We start from the raw sequence: 25,678 nt of genomic DNA, 5'->3' as shown, positions 1-25,678 counted from the left end.
AAAATAAGAAAATTCCAGAAACAAGTAATTCTCAAGTCTTAAATTGTGCACGTTAAGTTTTAAATTGTGTACCATTCTGGCTTGTCCCACCCTGGATGTGAATTATCCCTTTGTCCAGCATATTCACGCATAACATTTGTTATGTCACTTGGTAGCTGTCTGTTATCATCAGAATTGACTGTCACAGTATCATGCTTCTGTCCAGTAACTCTTACTTTAAAATGTCCCCACAACGCAAGAGTAGTGACGCTGACAATTCAGATGCCATGAAGTGCTTCCTTTAAGTGAAAAGGAGAAAGTTCTCTATAGAGAAAAAAATTCTATGCTGAGGTTGCTCAAGTCTACAGTAAGACTGTATCTTCTGTGAAAGAGGAAAAAGAAATTTGTGCATTTTGCTGTTGGACCTTGAACTGTAGACGTTATGGCCAGTGTGGCAAGTGCTTCCTTAAGATGGAAAAGGCATCACATCTGTGGGTGAAATACATGAACAGAAATGTGTTCTGAATGACAGCGTTAAGCTGGGTACTACCTGAGGTTTCAGGCGTCTGCTGGGGATCTTGGAACTTGTCCTCTGTGGAGAGAGGACAACTGTGAATAAGGGAGGACTTTGAGGTTGTGTGGAACTCAAACACTGAGTGTCGAGTACCCTTGATAGTGAGACAACTCAGCCGAATACTGCTGTACCTCCTTTTATTATGTACATGTAATTTGTACTCACATCAACAGCAATGCACCAAGGTCTTCATAACACTCTCTATGGGTCAGCATTCAGAAAGCAACCTTTAAGGTTTCTGTGGCCACTCTTTCTTTAATTTTCTACTTTTGAATTTAAAACATTTTTAAAGTTAGGCACTTCAATATTATTTATTTTTACTTTTCAGGAGTTTATGAATTTGTACCTGTGGAACAAGGTGATGGATTTCGGTTACAGATAAATGCTCAGAACTGTGTGCATTGTAAAACATGTGATATTAAAGATCCAAGTCAGAATATTAACTGGGTGGTACCTGAAGGTGGAGGAGGACCTGCTTACAATGGAATGTAAACTGCAGCTAACCAGTTTCTTTAAAGTATGGCAAGCTAACTTTAAAATGTTTAGAGATTAACAGATGTCAAAATGTCTTTCTGCATAGTACTGAACAGAATATACACAGAATGATTATGAAATAAAAATTTTATACTATATCTAAGATTGTCCCATAAAAAATTTATGAGTATTTCTTTTAAGTAACCTTTATAAGAATGCAGCATCTTCCTACTTCTTCAGTTCTTCAGAGATTCAGTACTAAGAGCAGAATTCACTACTGGACTTTATGTTTGACTTGCCAAAGTTAAGTATTCAAATATAGAAATGAATATATATTCTAGACCAAAGAAGTTTTATTGAAACACAGCCATACCCATTGGTTACACATTGTCTATGGCTGATTTTGAGTTACAGCCACAGAGTTGAGTGGGTATGACAGATTTACATGGTCCACAAAGCCTAAAATCTTTATGATCTGGCCCTTGCAGAAAAAGCATGCCCATCCCTGAACAAGTTTGTGTGTTTGTGTGTGTGCGCGTGTGTGTGTGCATGCATGTGTATGTGTGTGTACTATCTATAAGTATGAAAACTTAGCATCATCCAACCATAGATACATCAAAGAATTGAAGGAAACAATATACAAACTAAACTGTCATCTCTTTCTTCAATAAGATGTGTCTTTACAAGTTTAAAAAGACTGGACACCATTATTCTTTACGAATAATGCAGATAACCATTTTAAAAAACATTTTACTTGGTCGGGCACGGTGGCTCACACCTGTAATCCCAGCACTTTGGGAGGCCAAGGCAGGGGCAGATCACGAGGTCAGGAGTTCAAGACCAGCGTGACGTGACCATTATGGTGAAACCCCATCTCTACTACAAATACAAAAATTAGCCGGGCGTGGTGGCATATGCTTGTAATCCCAGCTACTTGGGAAGCTGAGGCAGGAGAATCACTTGAACCCGGGAGGCAGAGGATGCAGTGAGCCGAGATCGCGCCACTGCACTCCAGCCTGGGTGACAGAGCAAGACTCTATCTCAAAGAAACAAACAAAACCACTTTACTGACTGTATTGTGACACATTTATTAAGCATGAACCCCTATCAGTACTCCGAAACTGTAAACAATAAGGAACTAAGGTGTCAAAAGAAACACATTAGGGATCATATTAATAGACAAAAACCTTTACCTTTTCTTATTGCATTTACACAATCAACACACAATAAGCAAAACTGAATCCTTTCTAAGCAAACATTTTTGCATATACTGCCTTCTCTTTATCTTTCTGTGCCTTTATCTTTTGTTTGACTTTCAGCAGTTCTGCCTGGATAGCTGTAAAATAAATATACAATGTGAGTTATTTCTCAAAATATCCAAAAAATTATGGTGACTAACTGTTTTAATGTTAACTACCCCTTGAAAAAACTTCTCCATGAAGTAACTAAGCCCTAGTAACAGAAAATCTGAGCAATCACATAAACAACAGAAATGAAATGTAATTTTAGAGGACTGTCAACTGAGAGAACTCAAGTACATCAAGATTTGCCTTCTCCCTCTACATTAGGGAACAGTAACTGCTTCCCTTGTTTCATTTTAAAAGTAATAAGAGACCAAAGACATTTTGTAATATCCAGATCTACTGTCACTATTCACAGTTGGTTTATTTGAAAAACAAGCTTATTTTTGTCATAGTTTCCTAAAACATATAACCAGTACTTTAGTGCTAAGGTTATGGCTACATTCAGCTTGAAGAATGGTCCCAAACGTTAAATTTACCATGAATACTGTGTCTTACGATGCTGAGCTCTCGACTAGAATAACCAGAATAGGAACAGAGTCTCAAAGGATACAGTAAGACAAACAGTATTTAGACATATAAAAAACTACAGAGATGATAACTTGAAGAATGAATAACATGAAAAACTAGTATATTCTTGAGCGGGAGTAGAATGTAAGCTCTTTGAGGACAGGGACTTTGACTGTCTTGTTCATTGCTGTATGATAATGCCTGGCCCAACAGCAGGCATTCTGTAATATCTTTTGAACAAACATCTAAAATCTGGCAAAGTGAACAAGTGAACAATGGTTCCTGAGGATAGTTTTTAAATAACAAAACTAACTTTCACTACAAAAGCTGCCAACTTACCTTTATCTTCTGGTGCTATCTCCTGTGCTTTCTTAAGATCAGCCTTTAATTGGAAAAAAACATTTAAGTTAGGTGTATGATTTATAAAGGTAGTTGCCTATTTTAAAAAATTAAACATTTGGAACAAAATTTACCAATGCTTGATCAAATTCTTTTAATCCTTGCCATCCTTGAGCTCTTCGGTACAATGCTTTGGTATTTGATGGGTCTATTTCAAGAGCCTACAAAAAAGTGTAAAGCTAGTATTTATATCAAAGTATTACGTATTAAGCTTATATGCCAGATTTCAATTCATTGCCTATCAACTCCAAACCCATCCTTCACTGCTCTGTGAAAATGGAGCTGAAACCTGCAAACAGCTCTCCTCTGCCAGTGGGCAGTAAGTTTTGTCAGCAGAGGGCGCTGAATGGACATGGGGGAGAAAGACATTTCTCTACCAGCTTCTAGTATGCTCCCCACACTGTGGTTTCAATCTCCCAAATAGGCCTGAACTAACACTTATGAGAGAAAATCATTTTGAAGAAAAATTTGTATATACTTTTTACTTGAATTACAAGTTTTTTAGGAACATTAATAATAACTCTTAAGTTATAAACTCAAGTTTTTTTTTTTTAAAGACAAGGTCTCACTCTGTGGCCCTGGCTGGAGTGCAGTGGCCTGATCACAGCTCACTGCTGCCTCAACCTCCCAAGCTCAAGTGCTTCTCCCACCTCAGCCTCCGAGTAGCTGGGACTACAGGTATGTGCCATCACACCAGGTTAATTTTTTTTTTTTTTTTTAGAGACAAGGTTTCACCGTGTTGCCCAGGCTGGTTTCAAACTCCTGGGATCAAGCAATCCGCCCGCCGTGGCCTCCCTAAGTGCTGGAATTACAAGCATGAACCACCATACCCAACCTAGGTTTTTTCTTACAAAAGGTCTTTTAACCTAAGAGACTTTATGCATCAGGTCTCTCCCCTAGAACAAACATTTTTAAATTATCTTTTGTTTATATAACATCTTTTAACAGCCAATACTTAGATTTTATTATCTGCCTCACAGGTCAAAAAGAGATCCGGGCTGGGCACAGAGGCTCTTAACTAATCCCAGCACTTTAGGAGGCCAAGGCGGGTGGACAGCTTGAGCCCAGGAGTTAAGAGACCAGCCTGGGCAACATGGCAAAAACCCATCTCTACAAAAAATTTAAAAATCAGCGGGGTATGGTGACGAGTGCCTGTAGTCCCAGCTACTTAGGAGGCTGAGGTGGGAGGATCACCCGAGCCCAGGAGGTTGAGGCTGCAGTGAGCTTTGATTGCACCACCACACTCCAGCATGGGTGACAAAGCAAAGAAAACAAACAAAAAAGAAACCCAGAGTGAAGACCCATCTTTTCTTTTGAAAAGTTTTTTCCTCCGTTTTATGCTCCCTTCTAAATATATTCCTATCCCTTATGTCATCTACCCTACCAAATTAGGATCTCATTTTAGTTCTACTTGCTCTGAGCATAGCTAGTCTAGGTACATGGCTTAATATGTAAAATTCTTAAAATGTTTCATGTGGAAAACTTTTCAAACTGTACAACAGGAAAGAGAGTCATAATTGCTCTATTTGAGGAAGGTAAAACTGCCACCTTTCTAGCTTTATCAGATAGCATACCTGATGGCCTCCTAAAGATAAATGACCTGTTCCAATAGAACCCATTCTCCATAAATAAGTCCTGATGAACCTAAATTGAAACTGAATCACTTAAGCTTCTTGAGGGTATGGATCTTTTAATTAAAATAACTTGTCTCTGTTAGGTGCTTAAAATGTGCCAGGCACTAAATGCCTTACATTATGTTATATAACTTTCTATAACTACTCCACGGTGGCTCACACCTGTAATCCCAGCACTTTGGGAGGCTGAGGCAGGTGGATCACCTGAGATCAGGAGATTGAGACCAGCCTGGCCAACATGGTGAAACCCTGTCTCTACTAAAAATACAAAAATTATCTGGGCATGGTGGCATGCGCCTATGATCCCAGCTACTAGGGAGGATGAGGCAGGAGAATCACTTGAACCCGGGAGGCAGAGGTTGCAGTGAGCCGATATTGCACCACTGCACGCCAGCCTGGGCGACAGAGTAAGACTCTGTCTCCAAAAAAAAAAAAAGAAGAAGAAGAAAAAAAGCCACGCCTGACTGACTCCATAACCCACATTCTTAATCATTCCTAACTTTGTCTTCCAATGCCTAACACACAATAGGTGCTCTTAAGTAAATACATGAGCTGATATATGTGCTTCGAGAAAATAAGGCAAGGATCTTCATGGCCGTTGAGTGACAGAGTTATAAGCAAAATGAATGCAGAGAAAGAATTGAGGGTCCAAAATATTTAGAAACAAAATGTTTTCTTAAGCCTCAATAGGTCCTATGAATAAGATATATTAATATATACAAAAATTGCTACTATTCAAACTAAGTCTTAATCCAACTTACTCAAAAAGTTCAAGATTAAACAGACTTACCTCCAAACAACTGTCAATTGCTCCCTGCCAATTTGACATCTTCAGTTTACAAGCACCAATATTCAGTACACAGCTTAAAGCTATAGGTTGCAGCTTGGCTCTATCTGCTGTCTCAATAACAGCCTTTGAACTGTCCACGTATCTGCAGAACGCATTAATAAAAGCAGTATGAAAGGCCACATAAACAGGAATTACTCTTCTTCTGTATGTCCAGAAGTGTTATGTCATTTCTAATATAAAAAGCTCTAAAAATGCTATTAATAATCTTAATGATCACACTTTTTAAAATTTTTCTTAAGAAGGCTTAAAAAAAATTGTTTTTGTTCCAACTTTTTTCCCCAAAGTGTTCAAAGAGGCCAATGTAAGACCAATTCCCAAATCTAATTATGCACTAGTAACACTTTTCTATTTTTGAAACCCAGGTCTCCACTATGTACTTTCCAACATAATTATGTTTGGAACCAGGATTCTCATAATAGGAGAAGGGAATTCAATAGGGGAAAGATGAAGGAGAACTCTATTGCGTTGATTTTGCATTGTCCCTGAAAAGGGCCCAGAAACTGACCACACTTGGCCCCCAGAATTTGGTTTCTAAAGTTTCCTTTCTCTGAAAGAAATCAGAGGTCCTTGGAAAAACTGCTGTATCGGATCTGAAAGCAAGGCAAGATGAGCTTAGAACATCTTGTGCAAAAAAGCAAGCAAGTGCTCACAGACTAATAGGAACATGCCAAAGGAAAGGGGCCTTCCACTCAACACATCTGGAACCCTTTGGGCATGAAAAAGAATGACAGTAATAGTGTACTGACAGACAGAACTAAAAACTACCCATAAGATACCCTCTAGTCCCTGCTACTTGGGAAGTTGAGGAGGGAGGATTGCTTGGGCCCAAAAGTTCCAGACCAGCCTGGGCAATATAAGGAGGCCTTGTTTCTATAAAAAAAAAAGAAAAGAAAAGAAAAATATCCATAGGTCTACAGTGATACTTAAAAAATATGCAAGAGGCTCTTGCAAACAGAATAATGCTAGTTAATAACTGTATGATGATAAAATTAGAAGATCAGTATAATAACAGATTCAGGCATGGATTTTCAATGATGCCAAGATCCACTGGGTGAAAGGTTGCCGGGGACTAGATATTCACACAATTTCACAGTACTACCTCAGACTACATAACAAATGCTTCTGGCCACACTACTTTAACCACGTGTGTGAACTCAAACAGGCCAAAGCGAAATGTGTCTTCAGGATGTGATTTCATAGGTGATACAAAACAACACCTAAGTCTTTTTGCCAAAATATTACACCTCAAACTAATCTTAAGGAAACAAACACATACAGATGGAAGTCTATAAAAACAACTGACTTGGACTCCACAAAAATGCAAATGAATAAAAAACCAGGGGAGTTAGGAAACATAAGTAACTAAAGACATACTATCACTAAATACAACATATAATCTTAGTCTGGCCCCAGGATTTTTCTAAAAAATTAAAACAACTGGGGACGCTGGAATATGGATTACTTTTTTATTTTTTATTTTTTTTGAGACAGAATCTCACTCTGTCGCGCTGGCTGGAGTGCAGTGGCATAATCTCAGCTTGCTGCAACCTCCACCTCCTGGGTTCAAGTAATTCTTGTGCCTCAGCCTCCTGAGTAGCTAAGATTACAGGTGTGCACCACCATGCCCAGCTAATTTTTGTACTTTTAGTAGAAATGGGATTTCACCATACTGGGCAGACTGGTCTCCAACTCCTGACCTCAGGTGATCCACCCACCATGGCCTCCCAAAGTGCTGAGATTATAGACGTGAGCCACCGTGCCCGGCCTAAATATGGATTGATATTACCTATCAATATTACTTTGGGGTGTTTTAATGGTATTGAACTTATGTAGAATGTCTTTGTTTCTTAGGAAATACATGCTGAAATACTTAGGGTAAAGTATCACAGTATCAACAACTTCCTATTAAAATAGTTCTGTAAAAACATAAACAGCAAAAGTTAAAAATTGGTGAATGTAAGTAAAACATATGAGTAATTATGTACTACTCTTTTAACTTGTCTTTTGAAATTTCTCAAAATAAGCTGAGGGGGAAAAAAAAGGAAATGCAACTATTTCAACACACCTGCTTATTCAACAAGTAATTTGAAAAAATATAATGAGCAATTCTTAATTTTCGTTTATAATTCAATTTATAATTTCTTAAAAATAATTTGATAGAAATAATATTACCTTAAAACTTTTGCATATTTTTTAATGGCCATCTCCCAGTTCTGGGATTTGAAAAAAGTATTTCCAATATTTTTTAAGTCTTCTGTTATTAATAAAATTTTATCTACCTGTATAAAAAAAATACAAAAATGTTGGATTTTAGTAAGTAATGTAGATTAATGCTAGATTCTATCATATGAGAGACTGAAACAAAAGCTCAAACTTTTAGTACTAAATATTTTCACTTACTAAAGTAATCAAAGTTTGACTAATCTGAAAGTACTCACGTCTTTTAAATCTATATCCGCATCCTCAGGGAAATCTGGATGACTGTCGCCAGAGCCATCTTTTGGGAATATTCCCCAATCATCTCCTTCCTTCAATTCTCCACATTCTGCAATAATGCACAACTGTAAAAATAACCCTAAATTGTAGAAGTGCACTATCGTAACAATGAGAGATAAGTTGTACAGCTGAAGTCACTGCAACACTGTCCACAGATTTATGTGAGGAGGCTCATTTATTTACTATAATGCTGTCTTTATACATTCCAACTATGACAATGTTATATTTACTGCTACTTAGGAGCTCGATAAACACAGAATAAATTGGCAGTTTTATCACTATGTAAGCGGCATTAGGTGGGGCATGAGCTTCCGGTTTACTACTATTCTCATCACACAGTGAGTGACAGCCTACCTCCTACAAGTAACTGAGCTTCCAACTCCCACTCACCACTCACAACCCTGTCACTTAGGCTGGGTAGTATTACGGTCATTTAGGGGTTTTTCTTTTTCTTTTTTCTTTTTTAAGAGACAGCATCTCACTATGTTGCCAAAGCTGGTTTCGAACTCCTGGTCTCAAGTGATCCCCCCACCTCAGCCTCCCAAAGTGCTGGGATTACAAGCATGAGCTATCATGCCCAGCCAATATTAAGGTCATTTTGATTCACAGACATTAAGTACACAAGGGTCTTCAGAGATAATCTAGTCTAAACCCATAAGTAATTTAGACAGGAGAAAACAGGTGTGGAAAAGTTAAGTAACAAAGTCAAGGCCATGCCTCTAGTTAATGCTACAATCCAGACAAGATTTTAGGTTTATTATCCTCATTCTGCTATGTACTACTATACATACCGACTCAAAAGTTTTGCAGGTATAAGAAGACTTAACGTAAACTAGCAAAGATAACCAAAAGAAAGTTGAAATAATAAAAATCTCCTTTAAAACTAGCCTAATTGTCTTTCCCATTGTAGAAAAGTTAAAAAAAAAAAAGTGGCAGATCCAGGTTCCTATACCCAAAATTATTATAACATTTTTCCAGCTAATAATCACTGATCCTTTTACTTACATTTCTTTAATATCGCAACTAATAAGCTGGGCACGGTGGCTCATGCTTGTAATCCCGGCACTTTGGGAGGCCGAGGTGGGCGGATCACAAGGTCAGGAGTTTGAGATCAGCCTGGCCAACATGGTGAAACCCTGTCTCTATTAAAAATACAAAAAAAATTAGCCGGGTGTGGTAGCGTGCACCTGTAATCCCTGCTACTCTGGAGGCTGAGGCAGGAGAATAGCTTAAGCCCAGGAGGCAGAGGCTGCAGTGAGCCGAGATTGCACCACTGCACTCCAGCCTGGAACAGAGCGAGACTCCATCTCAAAAAAAAAAAGATAGCAACTAAGATAATAAGTGCGTTTCACTGTAACTTTTTACTTACTTTAGCAGGTTTTTCACCTTTCACTTCCACATTTTCCAATATCCTTGTCACTCCTATTCCTTTAATTACTTGGCCAAACACCACATGTTTCCCATCCAAATGAGGAGTTGGAACTGTTGTGATAAAAAACTGAGAACCATTTGTGTTGCGGCCTGCGTTTGCCATGCTCAGTAAACCCTCCTGATCATGCTGTAGAAAAAAAATCATTAAAAGAAAACCAAGGTTAGATGTGTTCTTTCTGAATCATGTGTTAGTCTGAACTGTTCTTTTACTGAACATAAAACTGGAGTACACTATACTACCATTTAGATCAAACTGTACTTTCTTTTACTTTTCACTTATAACATTTTTAATTACTTTTTCATAAACTGCAACCTTTAATTCACAAAACATGGGGCACTTAATCACTTTTTAAACTTTAAAAAACCTTATCAAAGTGAATAGGTAACAGAAACAATAGTCCGGGGGAAGCTTATTTCTAAACTGGCCATGAGAAGATACTTATACTTCACCTTTAAAATGAAGATGCAGCATTATGAAACTCTTGTCATATATTTTGCCCTTTTTATGATGAATGCTCTTTTTTTCTGGGAAGATCTGAAGTCTTCCAAATTCATAAATATGCCTACAGTATGAGTCTTCCTTTACGTATCAATAAACTGGGAACAATAATGGGATATTGAATTTACCCAAGACATTCAGTTTGATACTTTCCTAATCTCAAAAGAATCCAAATCATACAGGATTTGGATTAGGTTTTCATCCCAGATGAATCAACTCTTCAGAGAGTGCTCAAAAGAAACTGCTGCATGCATCTTGAAATCAAAATTCTACCTTGGCATAATACTGTCAAAGCATCTGTGAAACCCAATTTCTGAACCTTTTCACTTTATCTCCTAGGCTTTCTAAATGTATTCCTTGTTGGTGCACGCACCGTAACTCTGTTATATAATGTCTCATGACAGCCCCCCACCCCACCAAAATGCCTTTTACTCCCCTCAATCTAAATCAAATTCAGATTTTAAGGCCACCAAGTTTATAGAAAGCAAGAACCATGTGTCTTGTCTATAGGCCCCTTTTCTCTATATCAACCTGATCGTCACATAACCTTTAGGTTTCATCCTTCTGGTAGCTTCCTTTGGTACAACAGTAATTAGAACTTTATTTCCTCAACGTGTCTTTCCTCACCCACGTCCCTTTTTAAATTCTGCATCAATACTACGGTTCCTGCCTAACCAAATTTCAGCCATGTTGCCACCTTGCAAGACCCAGTCTGCACAGCCTATGTAGCCAGCCATTCCTCCTCAATGACTTCCATAATAATTCAGACTGCATTAATCACATCTTCATTCTACAGTATACAGACAGTATGTATTAGCAATGTCATACAAGCAAGGTTATTCAATCAATTTAGCATTTATTTATACACTATTATCCTCCAGTAGTTCCATGTATCTTAATCTTGTCTCTGAGGTAGGATTATAAATTCCTTGACATCAAGGCCTTTCATTTTTATAAACCTTTGGTGCCAGTGATAGTGCTGCACATAGGATTGCAGTCTCAATAAACACTGGCAGGAAGACTGATGACATTTTTTCAAATTATCCTAGTAACCTTGCTCATACTCCTTATTTCCAAAAATATCACTTTACTTTTGTACTTACATGTCCATTCTTATAACTTGAATGATGCAATATACCCCCATTACATCTTGGGACAACGAAGATAAGAAGGCACAGGCACCACTAAAGTCCCTTAGGAGCTTGGACATTTAACTACATCTGCTATTGTGCAAATCCCCTGACATCCTGGATATTAGTGATGGTTTTGTTGCTCTTCAAATTCAAGGATAAAGATGCACAAGTTACCATCCTTCCAACAATGAAAACATTTTTCCTGGAAACAATTTTGCCAGATGCTGGTCGCATTTAAAAACTCACTGGCTTCACTGAAGCATATAAAAACTGGATCACAATGAAATAATGCTAAATAAAATCATTACTGAATGAAAACTTTTCCATATTAAAGAACCGTTATTTACAAAAGTGATTCCTTTTACAAGAAATGGGAGAATCTAAGCACACTTGAGACATTTTTTGGTGTCTTAATCCAACAAGTATTCCAGATATATAAATCTTTTTATCAGCGATAACATGCATTTTCTCTACTTTACCTTATAATGGAAATTTTCATCTTCAAATTTTTCACCATAAATACTTTCTCCACCTGTCCCATTCTGATTTGAGAAGTCTCCACCCTGAATCATAAATTTCTTAATAACTACAAAAAAGGAAAATGGCTATTAGTGACTGAGACATGGATGCCTTTAGCAATGCTTACTAATGGATATGTATGTAACACAACTTTCTAGTGCATGACTCTAGTCATGTCACTCTCCTGTCTGCCCTTCCCCACCCGTCCCCGCAATTTCAAATGGGTCACGCTTTTCACCATCTGAATCCAACCTACTTTCACTGCCTGATCCCTGCTAACATTCAGAAAATCGGTTCAAATGATACCTCTCCTATAAAACTGTCACTGAAATCCCAAAGCTCTATGTCCTAATTTTTCTCCCACAGTATCTTGACTCTGCCTACATAATACGGCATTATGATCTGCCCCTTCCAGCAAACAATGATCTCCTTAAGTACACCAACTGTATTGTTTTACATCCTCATAACTATGTGCATGTACACATATGTTACTCAACAATGTCTGCTGTATAAAGACCAATTATTCCCAGTAGATTTGTTCTACCCTAATGGAAAATTTTCAGCAAATATATCACTTTGTGTCAAAGGTTACCAAGACTGCTTTCATGTTCAGAGAACCCTAGAGCTCACACAAATCAGTATTTGGCTGGACCACAGTGGTAAGGATACACAGTGAGATGATGAGGGGGAAGACATAGGCTGAATCTGGAGAAATCCATGTGCAGGCTTCCTTATGCTTTCTCCCTCCTATGAAGTGCCACAGAACACACACTTCCCCCAGCAACAAAAATGCAGCAACGTGTACACAGTATCTCTGCCCAGGAAAGCCAATTAGACACTCAGCACCCAAGGTATTTATTGGGCACACTCTACCTAAAATGTACCAAAATTCCAGACTCCCCAAAAGAAAGCACACGTTCATGTTTGTACAAATAGACTAGGCATAGTAAATCACCCTTACTATTTAGGAAATGGTTCAAGTGTCAAGTTCTCCAACTCCAACCAAGTGCTACTCTTGCAGGCAGACCTTTCTAAGGATAGCAGTCTCACGCCTGCTATGTTAAATATTTTCTGCATGTAGTTTATTAGCATATTTTGAGTTTTTATTAAACATGAAAGTAAATAGTTTACTTTTTAAAAAGTTAATTTTTTCTTAATAAATCGTTTAAAAAAACATTGTTCATGTGATTATTGCTTATTTACCTATTTATTAAACAAATATTTACTGAGTTCATACTCAATAACTATATTAGACGCTGAAAACAAAATGGTGAAAACATACAGTTCTTGAACTCATAGAGCCTGCAGTCTATTGGGAGAGCCATTATCACTAAACGAAAGTATGAGTCATTACCAAGTGTGATAAGCAGTAGAAAAGGGCATATTTTGACCACATTATCACCCATGTGCCCAAAACACTGAATCTTCAAATCTGCTGCCTTCCCAAGCACTCATGCCCCAAAATTACGCATAACTTTTTTGTCACCAGGCAATGAAGCTACCTAAGGTTGGTTGGATATGGCCTTCCTTTCTCCATCAAATCATCTTAGAGCGAAGGAGAATGAGAAGATGGGTAAAGCTAGGGGAGTCCATTTCTCTACAGATAAACCTTAGTAACATGAGTAATTCCACCTTGCACAGCCTAACCTTTAAGAAACTGAGTTACTGTCTCAAACGGGGAAGCTAACAGTACTTTTTGAGCTTCACTTCCTACTTAGCGTTTTCTTCCCTAACTCCTAAAGAATAGGACTTGTCTATATGAAGAATAACAAGATTCAGAAAATTTACACATACTTCGATGAAAAAGGCATCCTTTGAAATGGAGAGGTTTCCCAGTCGTGGGTCCAATGCCTTTTTCTCCTGTACACAGTGCACGAAAATTTTCCGCAGTTTTGGGTACAATATCTGCAAACAATTCTAGGACAATTCGACCAACTAAAAGAAAAGAAAATCTTGTCAGTATGCAAAACAACCAAATAGGCAAATGATAAAAAGGTTGGTATAATTATGGTAGCAGATCAATCATGAATTACCAAGTTCCCCTTTATTGTAATTTTTCTCTTTTTTTGCAATTTCAAGAACACAATAGATTGTTACTAACTATAGTCATTATGTTATACAATAGATCTCTTGAATTTATTCCCCCTTTCTAACTGAAATTAGGTCTCTTGTGATCACATCTACCCAACCCCTGAAATCCATCACTCCATTCTCTACTTCAAGGTCAGCTTTTTAGAAACCACTTGTAAGTGAGATCATGCAGTTACTTGTCTTCCTGTGCCCAGCTTATTTCATGTAACATAATGTCCTCCATATTAATTCACGTTGTCAAAAGTGACAAGATTTCATTATTTTTTATGGGTTACTAGTACTCCATTGTGCACATACACCACATTAAAAAAAAATCCATCTGTAGATGGAAACCTAGTTTGATTCCATTATCTTGGCTATCATGAATAATGTTATAATGAACATGGGAGTGCAGATACCTCTTTGACATACAAACTTCATTTCCTTTGAATACACTTACTAGTAGAATTAGTGAATCTTACTGTCATTTTTCTGATATTCAAATTTAGTCTACCTACTGTCATGTATGTGTGTAAACAGATTTGAAACATCATACCAAGGATCATAACCAACTATAGTAGCCAAAAGATTAGCACTATGTAAGAGATATCATTCAATACAAATAGCTTTAAATCCTGAATAATTTCTTCAAGAGGTACTGAGAATTTCCAATCACCAAGCAACCAACAGGAGAAAATTAAACAGTCTTTGGATGGGCGAACTGGCCACGTGTTATGTATACCTGCAGCCTTTGTGCTCTGAGCAAACTGCCTCGTGCAGCCTCTAAAGCAAAAGCTGTAAAAGCTCCCCCTCTAGATAGCACCTAAGACAGGTGAGAATAAATCTAGCCCTAGCTAGTTGCAACAAACTGAATGTACGTGTAAACGTGTGTGTGTCCTGTACATGCATTCAAATACACTGCCTAGCCAGCAATTCTAACATGTTCCAGAACAAGGCCAATCCAGTTACACAGCAACACGCTCCCTAATTCACCAGGCCTTAGGAACTTCTGAGCGGCTATGTAACCTAGGCAACACCATCACTACGTTGCGCGCATTTTCCCAATGGCAAATTAAGAGAAAATGCTGGCCCATCTGAATGGACCTCTAAGTTAAGAATCAGTAACAAGGCAAAGACAATAAGCAAACAAGTCCCTTTAACGTATAAATAATACAGCACGTGCTGATATATTATCTCATGTGGCAAATATAGTTTCCTGGGGCCCCGCAGACGCATATCCTAGGATATGCTTTCTGAACTGTCCCACTGCAAACATAAAATAATCTTATTTCATGCTAACTTGGTAGTGCAGAGGTGGCGTGGAAGTGTAACCAAATCAGGAGAGGCAAACCTAAAGGACGCCACAATTCCCGAACTAGAAATTTCCAGAAACTTCCGCACGACCGATGGCATTGATACAAGGGCGCTGGATCGATCTAGCCCTAGATGCCCGGGCTTGCTCCGGCGGATCAGTCTGGGTAGCCATCCCCTCCGCGACACTGAGCAGCCACCGGCCGGAGCCGCCTTCCACCCTTGGAATCCCCCAAATCCAGGGAACCCCCGCCTCCTCGGGGCTTTTCCGCCAGCGTCAGACTCCGCTCACCTCGCTCCCCTCCGATGTCCACGTCAAAGAAGACTCGAGGGTTACTGGGGTTGGAGGGCTTGACTTGGGGGGACGGATGCGACATCTCGACTTGTAGACGCGTTTGCACGCAGGATCCGCGCACCTCGTGGCCGCCCGGCAGCTCAAACTCCAGAGCGCCTGTCTCCGCCCGAGATTGGCAGCGACGCTGACCGGCCACTTCCGGCGCGAGACCGGAAGTCATAGTCTGACTTCCGACACCGCCCCGCTCCCCGGCGCGGTGTTTCTAAGCGCATAAGCGACTCCGTGGCGAGAACCGCGTACCCTCCGCCACCTCTTCCTGGCTACTCACTTGATGGAAGTTACGGTCCCAGTTCTCATTATTCTTCTCGCTTGTATTTCGTTGCTTTCCTACCATCGTGGCGTAGAGAGCTTTGGAGTCAGCCCCATGCTAGCGTCAGCTCTGCCACCAACTTGGGTGTGATCTCTCAAACTCAGTTTGCTCGTCTGGAAAAAGAGAATAAAAACGCTGACCTCGGAAGGTCGTTTTGAGGATTAAAGACATGAATCAGTGCAATGCCTGGCACAAACTGGTGGTTCCCAACCAATAGGAGCCTTATTATTGCCATGTCGTTGCAATTTGATGTTCACATTACAATGTAAGTGATAAGAGTTAGACTAAACGCTCCAAACAGCTAAAGCCCAGAGTCCAGAAGAGAGCGCAGTTTTGATTCTTGATAAAACTGTATCTGGCCGGGCGCGGTGGCTCACGCCTGTAATCCCAGCACTTTGGGAGGCCGAGGCGGGCGGATCATTTGAGGGAGGTCAGGAGTTCGAGACCAGTCTGACCAACATGATGAAACCCCGTCTCTACTAAAAATACAAAAAAAATCAGCCGGGCCTGGTGGTGCATGCCTGTAGTCCCAGCTACTCGGGAGACTGAGGCAGGAGAATCGCTTGAACCCGGGAGGAGGAAGTTGTAGTGAACCGAGATCGTGCCACTGTACTCCACCTGGGTGACAGAGCGACACTGTTCTCCGCCCCCCCAAAAAATACTGTATTACTATAGCCCACTTTCCCCTTATGGGGAATCTGTGTAAAGCATTTACTTTTTACATATATATGTGCGTGTGTGTGTATTATATGTGCGTGTGTGTGTATACATATATATATATGAGGAGAACATAGTCTTACCTCTTAATAATGCCTGATTTTGGAGAAGAGTGGCAATTCCCTGTGTAGATGTTTTGCCTTGTAGTTCTGTTGGAGCTCAGCAATTTGGATTCAGCCTGAGACTTACCTTATCAATAAGGCATGAGATATCCTTAGATGCTTAACATTTTTTTTTCTTATGAGGAAGTAAAAAGTATTGGAATCCAGCACTCAAATTATGTCTCAAAAGCCAGGAGCCTTGTGTCAACAGCAGCCGCCAGAGTGGCTTTTTGGAAGGAAAGACCAGTGCTGATTTTCCCTTATCGGAACTGCCACCATCCCTCCCGATGAAGGCTCCTGCCCTACTTGCTACCTGGTCTTAGGATATGTAAAAGTTAGAAGGGTTATGGTCAAAGAACAACTGGTTCCTATTCTCAATTTGAATTTGCCTATGATGTTATACACTGGACGAAGCACGGAAGTTGATGTTAAAAAAGGGAAAAAAAGCAAAAGCTTCAAGTTCTGACTACAGCATATACTTACTAGGAATGTTACCAAAGAAAAGTCACATAATTTCTCTGAACCCTTCTCATTTCCTTTTCGATAAAATGCCAAAGAACAGGGTAGGAGAATGGAAAAAGATAATGTGTAAGCACTTGCCTTGTAATCTCTAAAGCATTCTTATACACTGTATTTTAAATCACTGAAAATTAGACGCTATGGTGCCCGAAGTTGTTTTAAAATAACCTGGAGTCAGGTAAGCGGGTGGGGTTGTGGATGAAACATAATTGACCAGGCAGATGATTGGTGCCTGGGAGTTTATTATACTCCTCTTCTTTATTTTGCACATTTACATTTTTTCATAATAAATATTTTAAAAAGTAAAAGAGAAATTACATGTATTACTAGGTACTCATAATAAAACTAATTTGTTGGCCGAGTGTGGTGGCTCGTGCCTGTAATCCCAGCACTTTAGGAGGCCAAGGTGGGTGGAAGGCTTGAGCCCAGGAGTTCAAGACCAGCCCAGACAGTGTGGTGAAACCTCATCTCTACAAAAAAAAAAATTGTTCTAAACAATAAATAAATAAATAATAAAATAAAACCAATTTATGGAGTCTTTTTTAATTAAAATACCAACATACCTTTTGTGAAAAAATAAACAATAGATGTTGGTGAAATTTTAGGACAAATCAGTAAGGATATTATATTGATTGAATTTTTCTGCATAATCACAAATTTGCCTCATTAACAAAATGCATACCTACATAGGCATGCCCACATAGATAACTCAGCAAAAGTTGATTCAATTATATGACAAATATTTAGCTCTTACTGTTACTATATGCCAGCCTCCATTCTGAGTGCTAATGATACAATGATGAAAAAATATAATCCTTATCCTTTTTTTTTTTTTCTTGAGACAGGATCTTGTGCTGTCACCCAGGCTGGAGTGCAGTGGTGCAATCACAGCGCACTGTAGCCTCAACCTCCTGGACCCAAGTGATCTTCCCACCTAGCCTCCTGAGTAGCTGGGACTACAGGCACATGCCACCATGCCCGGGTAATTTTTTTTTTTATTTTTAAGTGTAATTCAAAATGATTCCCTATCAGATTTCCTTACTGATCCTTTCAAATTCCAGCACATTAAAATTAATATCAAATGTTAATTTCTTATGTTCTCCAATTCCTGGTGTTTATTCATGGTATTTATTCATGGTGGTTCCCTGAAGACCCAGGATGACTCAGAACAAAACTTCCATGTCCCTTGATAAACAAGAGCATCAAAATCATTCATTAATCCAGTCTCATATCTGGGCTGCAAACTGATAACTTATACTTTGTCTCATATTTATCACAATAAGTTCACATTAACATTTTTATTCTGATCTACTAGCTTAAATTTAACATTTTAGTAGAGATGGGGTTTCGCCTTATTGCCCAGGCTGGTCTTGAATTCCTGGGCTCAAGCATTTTACCCACGTTGGCCTCTAAGAGTGTTGCAAGCGTGAGCCACCACGCCTGGCCCCTTATCCTTAACTACACAAATTATACAGTCTTATGGGGGAGAAAGACTATTGAATAAACCTCTACAATGCAATATAATTAGTGTTTTAATAGGAAAAAGACAGTCACATTTGGCACACAGCAGAGGGCACTGAACACAGTAGCCTTTTCTAAGGTCAGAAATATGAGTAAGATCAGTCACAGCAGCATATGTGGCAAGTAAGACAGGTAAGGAGCGAACAGGTAAAGAGCACCTTCAAAGCTGGGGGGAATTACATATACTTATAAAGTGAAAATGGGCAACAAGAATGTTATTTCTCCATGAGAAGCCAGTTTTTCAGATAGTACTGCTACTTCAGGTGGGTCTGGACCACTTGTGTATTAGTCCATTTTCACACTATGATAAAGGAATACCTGAGACTGGGTAATTTATAAAGGAAAGAGGTTTCATTGACTCACAGTTCCACATGGCACAGGAGGCCTCAGGAAACTTACAATCATGGCAGAAGGTGAAAGGGAAGCATGCTTGGACCTTCTTACGTGGTAGCATGAGATAGAAGAGTGAGGAGTGAAGCGAAAACAGCCCCTTATAAAACCATCAGTTCTCATGAGAACTCACTCACTATCAAAAGAACAGCATGGGGAAGCCACCTCCATGATCCAGTCTCCCTAGACACATGGGGATTGTGGGGATTACAATTCAAGATGAGATTTGGGTTGTGTCACAAAGCCTAGCCATATCAACTGGCTTCAACGTTGAAATCAGAAATCATACTTTGGTTTATATTTTTGTCCAACTCCTTCAGATTGAGTTTTCAGAATGACTAACAGTTTTATAACCTAGCCCATTTTATCACTGAAATAGAAAGGAAAAGGAACACTAAGAGGAACAAACCCAAAGGTACCCCTAATTTATTTTTCCATAGCACTTAAGCTTTGTAATATACTGTTTACTTATTTATTTCACCTACTCATTAAAAATCAGCTCCACAAGGACAAGAACCTTTTTTTTTTCATTACTCTATCCCCAGCACTTCTAACAGTGCCTGACACATACATAGTAGGTGCTCAGTAAATATTTTTGAATGAATGAGTTATACAAAATACTAATGGCTTTGAGAATTTTATAAAATAATGTTAACAAGAGATTTTATTTCCATGCCTTCAAGTGTAATTCAAAATGATTCTCTGTATCAGATTTCCATGCTAATCCTTTCAAATTCCAGCACATTAAAATTAATATCAAATGTTAATTTCTTGTGTTCTCCAGTTCCTGGTGTTTATTCATGGTATTTATTCATGGTGGTTCTCTGAAGACCCAGGACGACTCAGAACAAAACTTCTGTGTCCCTTGATAAACTAGAGTGTCAAAATCATTCACTAATCCAGTTTCATGTCTTGGTTGCAAACTGGTAACTTATTCTTGGTCTTACATGTATCACAATAAGTTCCCATTAACATTTTTATTCTGATGTACTAGCTTCAATTTAACATTTTATTACAAGAATTGTCACACATATGCCATAGCCTCTCAACCATTATTATCATGATGAATATACTTAGGTAAGCGTATCTTCTCTGCCATCAGAATTTTGGAGTTCACATTCAGTCTCTAACAGATCATAGTTTGTGCCTTTGGACGAGTTACTTAGCCTCTTTGTGCCTCACTTTCCTCATCTATAAATTAGAATAATAATATGTATCTCCTAAGGTTATTATGAAAATGAAATGAAGAAGATTAAATAAAAGTGTTTTAGTATCTGACACATAGTAAGTACTCAATAAGTGTAAGCAATTATTAACCATAAGTAGCTAATACTTCATTATAGTAGTTACTAACATCAACATATTTCAAAATGAATGTTAAAACTGCAAAGAGGTTTTGAGGATTTCTTTGCATTCTTACAAGGAAAAAAAGTGACTCTTCCTGCTGTGCAGGTTTCTGGGTGTAAAAGATTAATTCAGATGTTACTCTCACTATGTCTAGGTTTTTCACAGCAAAGCAACAGCTTTATATAAACTGTCATATTCCTAGAACCAAACCAAATAAAAGAATTGTCCCTTTCAAAACCAGTCAGAACTGGATCTCTAGTGAAAAGATAAACCCTTTCCTAGAAAACACTTGTCCTACTGTCAGTCTGCTTACCTGGAATAGGACTTCTGAGTTCTGACATCTTGTCTGTGCTTAGCAAGGAAAAGAGCAGGAGAGAGACAATCATGCCCCGTTTCTTAGGGCTGAGGACACAGTTTCATCTGGATGGAGTGGGGAATTTTCCTGTTGTTATAATTTCTGTCTGTTGCTCATAAATGTGGTAGAATAATATTAATAGATTGCCTTCCTCCCCAATATTCTCTTCTCTCGATCTCATTGCCCGTCACCCCAAACAAGCAGCTAGGCATTCTGTGCTCTTTGCTTTTAAAGAAAGAAGTGACAGCAAAGAAAGCAGAGGGAACAAAGGGAGTCTTTTCCTGGCTTTGGTGTTGCAAAAAGCTTGGATTTACAGAAACAGATAAAACTCTTGGCATAGCAAAAGATTTGGACAAAACATCTTTTGTAAGATCATGGCTTTCCATTCTCAGAAAAAAAAAATCAAACAAAAAGAACCCACTTTCTGTGTTGGGAGATGACAAGATTGTGGATGGTGTACAGGGGAAAGTAAGAGAGGAGGCAATGGCAAGGCAGATTTCCACAGTCCCAGAAACTAGAAGTCTTATGATGGTCCCTGTCACACACCTGGGAAGCCACCAAACCTCCATAGATGGGTTTATGAAATCCAGGAGCAGAGGGACGTGTTCCCTGATTCCTGAACTGTCCCAGGAAGGCAACAGGCCCCAGAAAGTGAACAAGATTCACGGTATGGGTAGGTAGATAGGAACTAGACAGGGTCCCAGAGATTTTGTATGCCCTAACTTGAAGTGGAAACAAAATATCCCTGTACACCCATGTTTGACATGGAAAAGAAAGGCAGCCTCCACATTAAAGGGAGCTTACAGAAGGGACTCATTAGAGGTTTGTAGAACTGATAACTGAGTTAGGATCATGAATTTCTCACTGGATGTCTGTGTAGACAGATCACATTGAGAACCAGAGGCTCCCAACCCCCAAATTTGCTGTTATCTTAGGCCTTTTTGAATTTAGATCCAACCCCAAGGGAGAAAAAGGAGGAATACCAGAAATAGACACGGATTATGATATTACCAGCCCTTTGAAACAGGCAATTCAAAATTGAATTTCAGAGGAGTTATAGAAAAATAAAGTTGTATTTCATTCAGATCTAACTTTATTCCTTTACATGGGCATAGGTTGTAGATCACTGAGGTCCTTACTAGGATCCTGGACAAATTTGAAGTAACATCCAACCTCTTTGTCAAAGGTAAGAAATTAGGAAGGACAGCAGAGTTAGAAGAGGAAATTTCAGGATCCTGTGTGTAGAATCAGACTCTGAAACCAAAGATAGAACTCCAAAGAACAGTTCAGCATGTAGCTCCTTAAAGAGGAGATGAAATGAGTCTGCTCCTTCCTAAAGGAAGCACTGGTGTTGATGAGACAGTAACATATGGGAGAGTTTCCTAACCAAGAACCCCTGCTCTGAACCATGTAGAGAAAGTGATGCTTCCACTACAAGAGTCATAATTACAGATCAGAACGAGAGAGCAATTCTCAGGATTTGCCTGCTAAATTCACGAGTATCTAAGGATAACTAGGTCTTCTGAGCCAGAACATTGAATAAATGAAAGACAGCAAATGCCACCAGGGGACAGTAGAGTCTCCACTGGCAGAAATCATTGCACAGACCGAAGTGGTGCAGTGGACTTTGTGCCTGAGAACTCCCAACAGGACAAGCTTCTTCATCTAGGAGCTGGAAGTGACATGGCAAAAAAGGATATTGATTATCAGTTCACAATAGCACCAGGTAGACAGGGCTTATGTGCAATAAGGAGTAATAGTAAAATCTTTCTGAAGAGCAGTAAGATTATTTTCTTCTCTGCAAAGTAGTAGGATTAATGTTTACTGTTTTCAGTTGAAAAAGTGTATTTACCCTTATTTGATAGAACAAAACCAATGATAGACTTGTTCAAATCCTCAGTATTTCTTTTCTCTGAAAAAAAAAATATTTACATGGACCTAAAAGAACTTTTAAAACAATGACTTTGTGACTATCATAAACAAAAATAGTAATAATTAGCACCTATTGATCATTACTATGTGCCACACTTATGCTAGGTACTTTACATACTTTATCTTAGTCAGTCCTCAGAATAATTTGGGATGTAGGTAACTTTATTATCCCATTTTACTTACAAGGCAAATAAGGGTTAGAGAGGTAAAAAGTGTTGCCCCGTATGACTCTAAAACCACTTCTACTGTACACTAGAAAAATACAATCTAACAATCTTGTTAGGTTTAAATATTTGTTTTAAAATTACATGATATATAAAGGGCCCCTGAGCTCCTTCTGACATTAATGCTGGAGTTGTTTTATCCCCATAAAATTTGGTTTTGAGATATCATCATAAAATGGTTTAGGTTTTTATACCTTTTGTAAGATATTCTATGTTTATAGAATGTGAATAGAGGCAAATAAAACTTTTTTCCACAGGAAATAAAAACAATAATAAAATTTCCACCGAATCACTTTGCATGGAGTGAGAAAGGTTAGAGAACTAGTGCCAATCTTTTGGCATCTCCATGAACTTCCCTAATTCTGGGCAGAGATAGAAGCCAAAAGAAATAAATAGATATGCAACTAACAGATGCTGGTGTCTCTGAAAAAGGTTATGCTAAGTAGAAGAGTTTATATAGAGAGGATCTGTTAGGGCTTATTGATTGACATGACTTGTGACCTGTTGAGGATTTAAGATATTTTCTCAACAGCAACAGTAAACCAATGAAAATGATTTTCAACAGGGTTGACATGAAAAGATTTGCATGTTTAAAAGACTATTCTGGACCAAGCGCCATGGCTCATGCTTGTAATTCCAGCACTTTGGGAGGCCAAGGCAGGGGATCATCTCACCCGAAGTCAGGAGTTCAAGACCAGCCTGGCCAACATGGCAAAACCCCATCTCTACAAAAAAAGACAAAAATTAGCTGGGTGTGGTGGCGGGTGCCTGTAATCCCAGCTACTTGGGAGGCTGAGACAGGAGAATCACTTGAACCCGGGAGGTGGAGGCTGCAGTGAGCTGAGATCATGCCACTGCATTCCAGCCTGGGTAACAGAACAAGACTCCATCTTAAAGAAAAAAAAAAAAAAAAAGACTATTCTGGTTCTAGCCTAGAGAACAAAATGGAGGGGAGCCATAATGGATTTAAAGAGGACACTGAGCAGGTTACTATCCGTGAGCAATGACTCCGCTTGTACTAAAGTTGTGATAGTAAAGATGGATAAAAGTGGATGGATGAGAAAGGTACAGGGGTGATCAACAGTAACAAGTGTTGGACTGGATGTGGGATATGGCTGTGCAGAATGGAAAAAGGATGACACCTGGCTTCCTAAGCTAAACAATTGCATGGATGGTGAGGCTGTTTACTGAGATGAGGAACACTGGAAGAAAAAGACAGCATTTGTGGAATGTCATCACTTTGGTCTCAGACATGTAGAATTTGAGGTACCTTCGAGACATCCAAATAGAAATACTGAGTAGTTAGTTGGACATATAAAAGAAAATGTCTAAGATTGAGACATAAATTTAGGTATCATGGTATACAGATGATAATTTAGTGGGGAAAGGTGTGACAGTTGGGCAAGGAGAGTAGAGGGTGAATAGAGAAAAGATCCTAGGACAGAGCCCTGAGAAACTACACTTTTTAAAGGCCAAGAGGAGAGAAGAATGAGTCTGCAATGGAGGCAGAGAAGAAGAGTAGAAAGACAAGCCAGGAAGAAACTGTGGTATTATGAAATTGAAGGGAAAAAAGTGTTTCAAGGAGAGAGTGATGAACAAGTTGACTAGGAAATTAAGCAAAAAGAAGACTGATAGATATCCATTGAATATAGTGACATGGAGGCAATTAATGAGCTTGCTCAGATGTTAAAAATGAATGGTATATCTCAAATAAAATAACCTGTGATTTTTCATTTTTTTACATTCCTCGTATTAACATTTATTCCTAGTAATCTTACTATTGTAATACCCTTAAAATTTATTGCAAATGATGCATACAGTTTAAAAATCCTATAAACATAAAAATCTCTTCTTAATAATGGAGAGTTTTACTCCTTGAGATTCGTTTCTTCGGCAGAATGATTTCTGGGAATTAAAGATACAAAAGCAAACATTACTCCATACCTACTGTGTGTCAGGTGCTTTCACATATAGGTGCCTTCTGTATCCTAATGCCAATATTAACCATCCTAGATAAATGTTGATTACTAACAGTTTGAATTTGTTAGCAGTTTGATTACTAACAGTTTGAATTTGATTGGTTTGAATTTCAAAGAAGATGAATTGGCATATGGGAATTTTTGAGTCCTCTTTCCAATATCACATCCCACCAAAGTTGATATATCCCAAAGTGAACTCTCGTCTATACTTTACACTCAAATTACCTTCTCCTGTTATCCTCTCTATTTGAGGCTACCTTGGGCTAGAAACCCTTAAGATTTCACTCTACTTCTGCACACAGTAGATCTCAGGAATGTTCACTGTCACAATCTGTCAATTCTTCTCGTATAATGTCTCTCCAATGTATCTCCCTTCTGTTCAGGAAATTTTATACGTGAACAATCTATTAATGGTTTTCCATCTCTATGGTTTCTCTACATTATAAGAGAAGCATTAAATAATATAATGGGTAGCATCCTTGATAATACCAAAACAGAGAATTCCTCCTCCCCAAGGCATTTTGTTGTATTAACCATCAAAAGCAAACAAATGAATACATACTATTTTTGCAAGTGGCCAAATAATACTGTCTAGTTGTATAGATTTCTAGAATTCAAATTTGAAGGATGAATAAGTTTAGCGAAGCCACAAGGCTTAATGGCTATCAGATTCCTTACGCAATTCTCCCTGACTTTTACCTGTATCAGCTGAACCTTTTTTTTTTTTTTGAGATGGAGTCTTGCTCTG

At 38.7% G+C, this 25,678-nt stretch overlaps 2 protein-coding genes across 3 annotated transcripts in view; one reads left to right on the top strand and one right to left on the bottom strand.

The window, feature by feature from the left end:
* The window catches only part of ETFDH (electron transfer flavoprotein dehydrogenase), a 35,528-nt gene extending 34,321 nt beyond the window's left edge, over positions 1–1,207 (top strand). Inside the window, exon 13 of one of the 2 annotated variants that reach the window (XM_023228248.3) lies at positions 882–1,207. In XM_023228248.3, coding sequence (XP_023084016.1) covers positions 882–1,045 — 164 coding nt within the window. In that variant the 3' untranslated portion in view covers positions 1,046–1,207. The remainder of the gene's footprint in view (positions 1–881) is intronic. The other variant, XM_023228258.2, reaches the window with a different exon arrangement.
* Positions 1,208–1,665: 458 nt separating this feature from the next.
* PPID (peptidylprolyl isomerase D) lies at positions 1,666–15,685 on the bottom strand. Its single transcript, XM_023228271.1, has 10 exons — positions 15,473–15,685; positions 13,594–13,734; positions 11,760–11,866; positions 9,587–9,775; positions 8,160–8,282; positions 7,894–8,000; positions 5,662–5,803; positions 3,312–3,398; positions 3,178–3,220; positions 1,666–2,363 (listed from the first exon to the last, which is right to left on the bottom strand). Exons 1-10 carry the CDS (start codon positions 15,555–15,557, stop codon positions 2,275–2,277), a joined length of 1,113 nt encoding a protein of 370 aa, XP_023084039.1. The 5' UTR covers positions 15,558–15,685; the 3' UTR covers positions 1,666–2,274.
* Positions 15,686–25,678: the final 9,993 nt, after the last annotated feature.

Source organism: Piliocolobus tephrosceles, chromosome 3 (genome assembly GCF_002776525.5).
Source record: "Piliocolobus tephrosceles isolate RC106 chromosome 3, ASM277652v3, whole genome shotgun sequence".
NCBI classification, from domain to species: domain Eukaryota; kingdom Metazoa; phylum Chordata; class Mammalia; order Primates; family Cercopithecidae; genus Piliocolobus; species Piliocolobus tephrosceles.
Note: the sequence above shows the minus strand (reverse complement) of the source record. Positions and strands in the feature narration are given on the sequence as shown.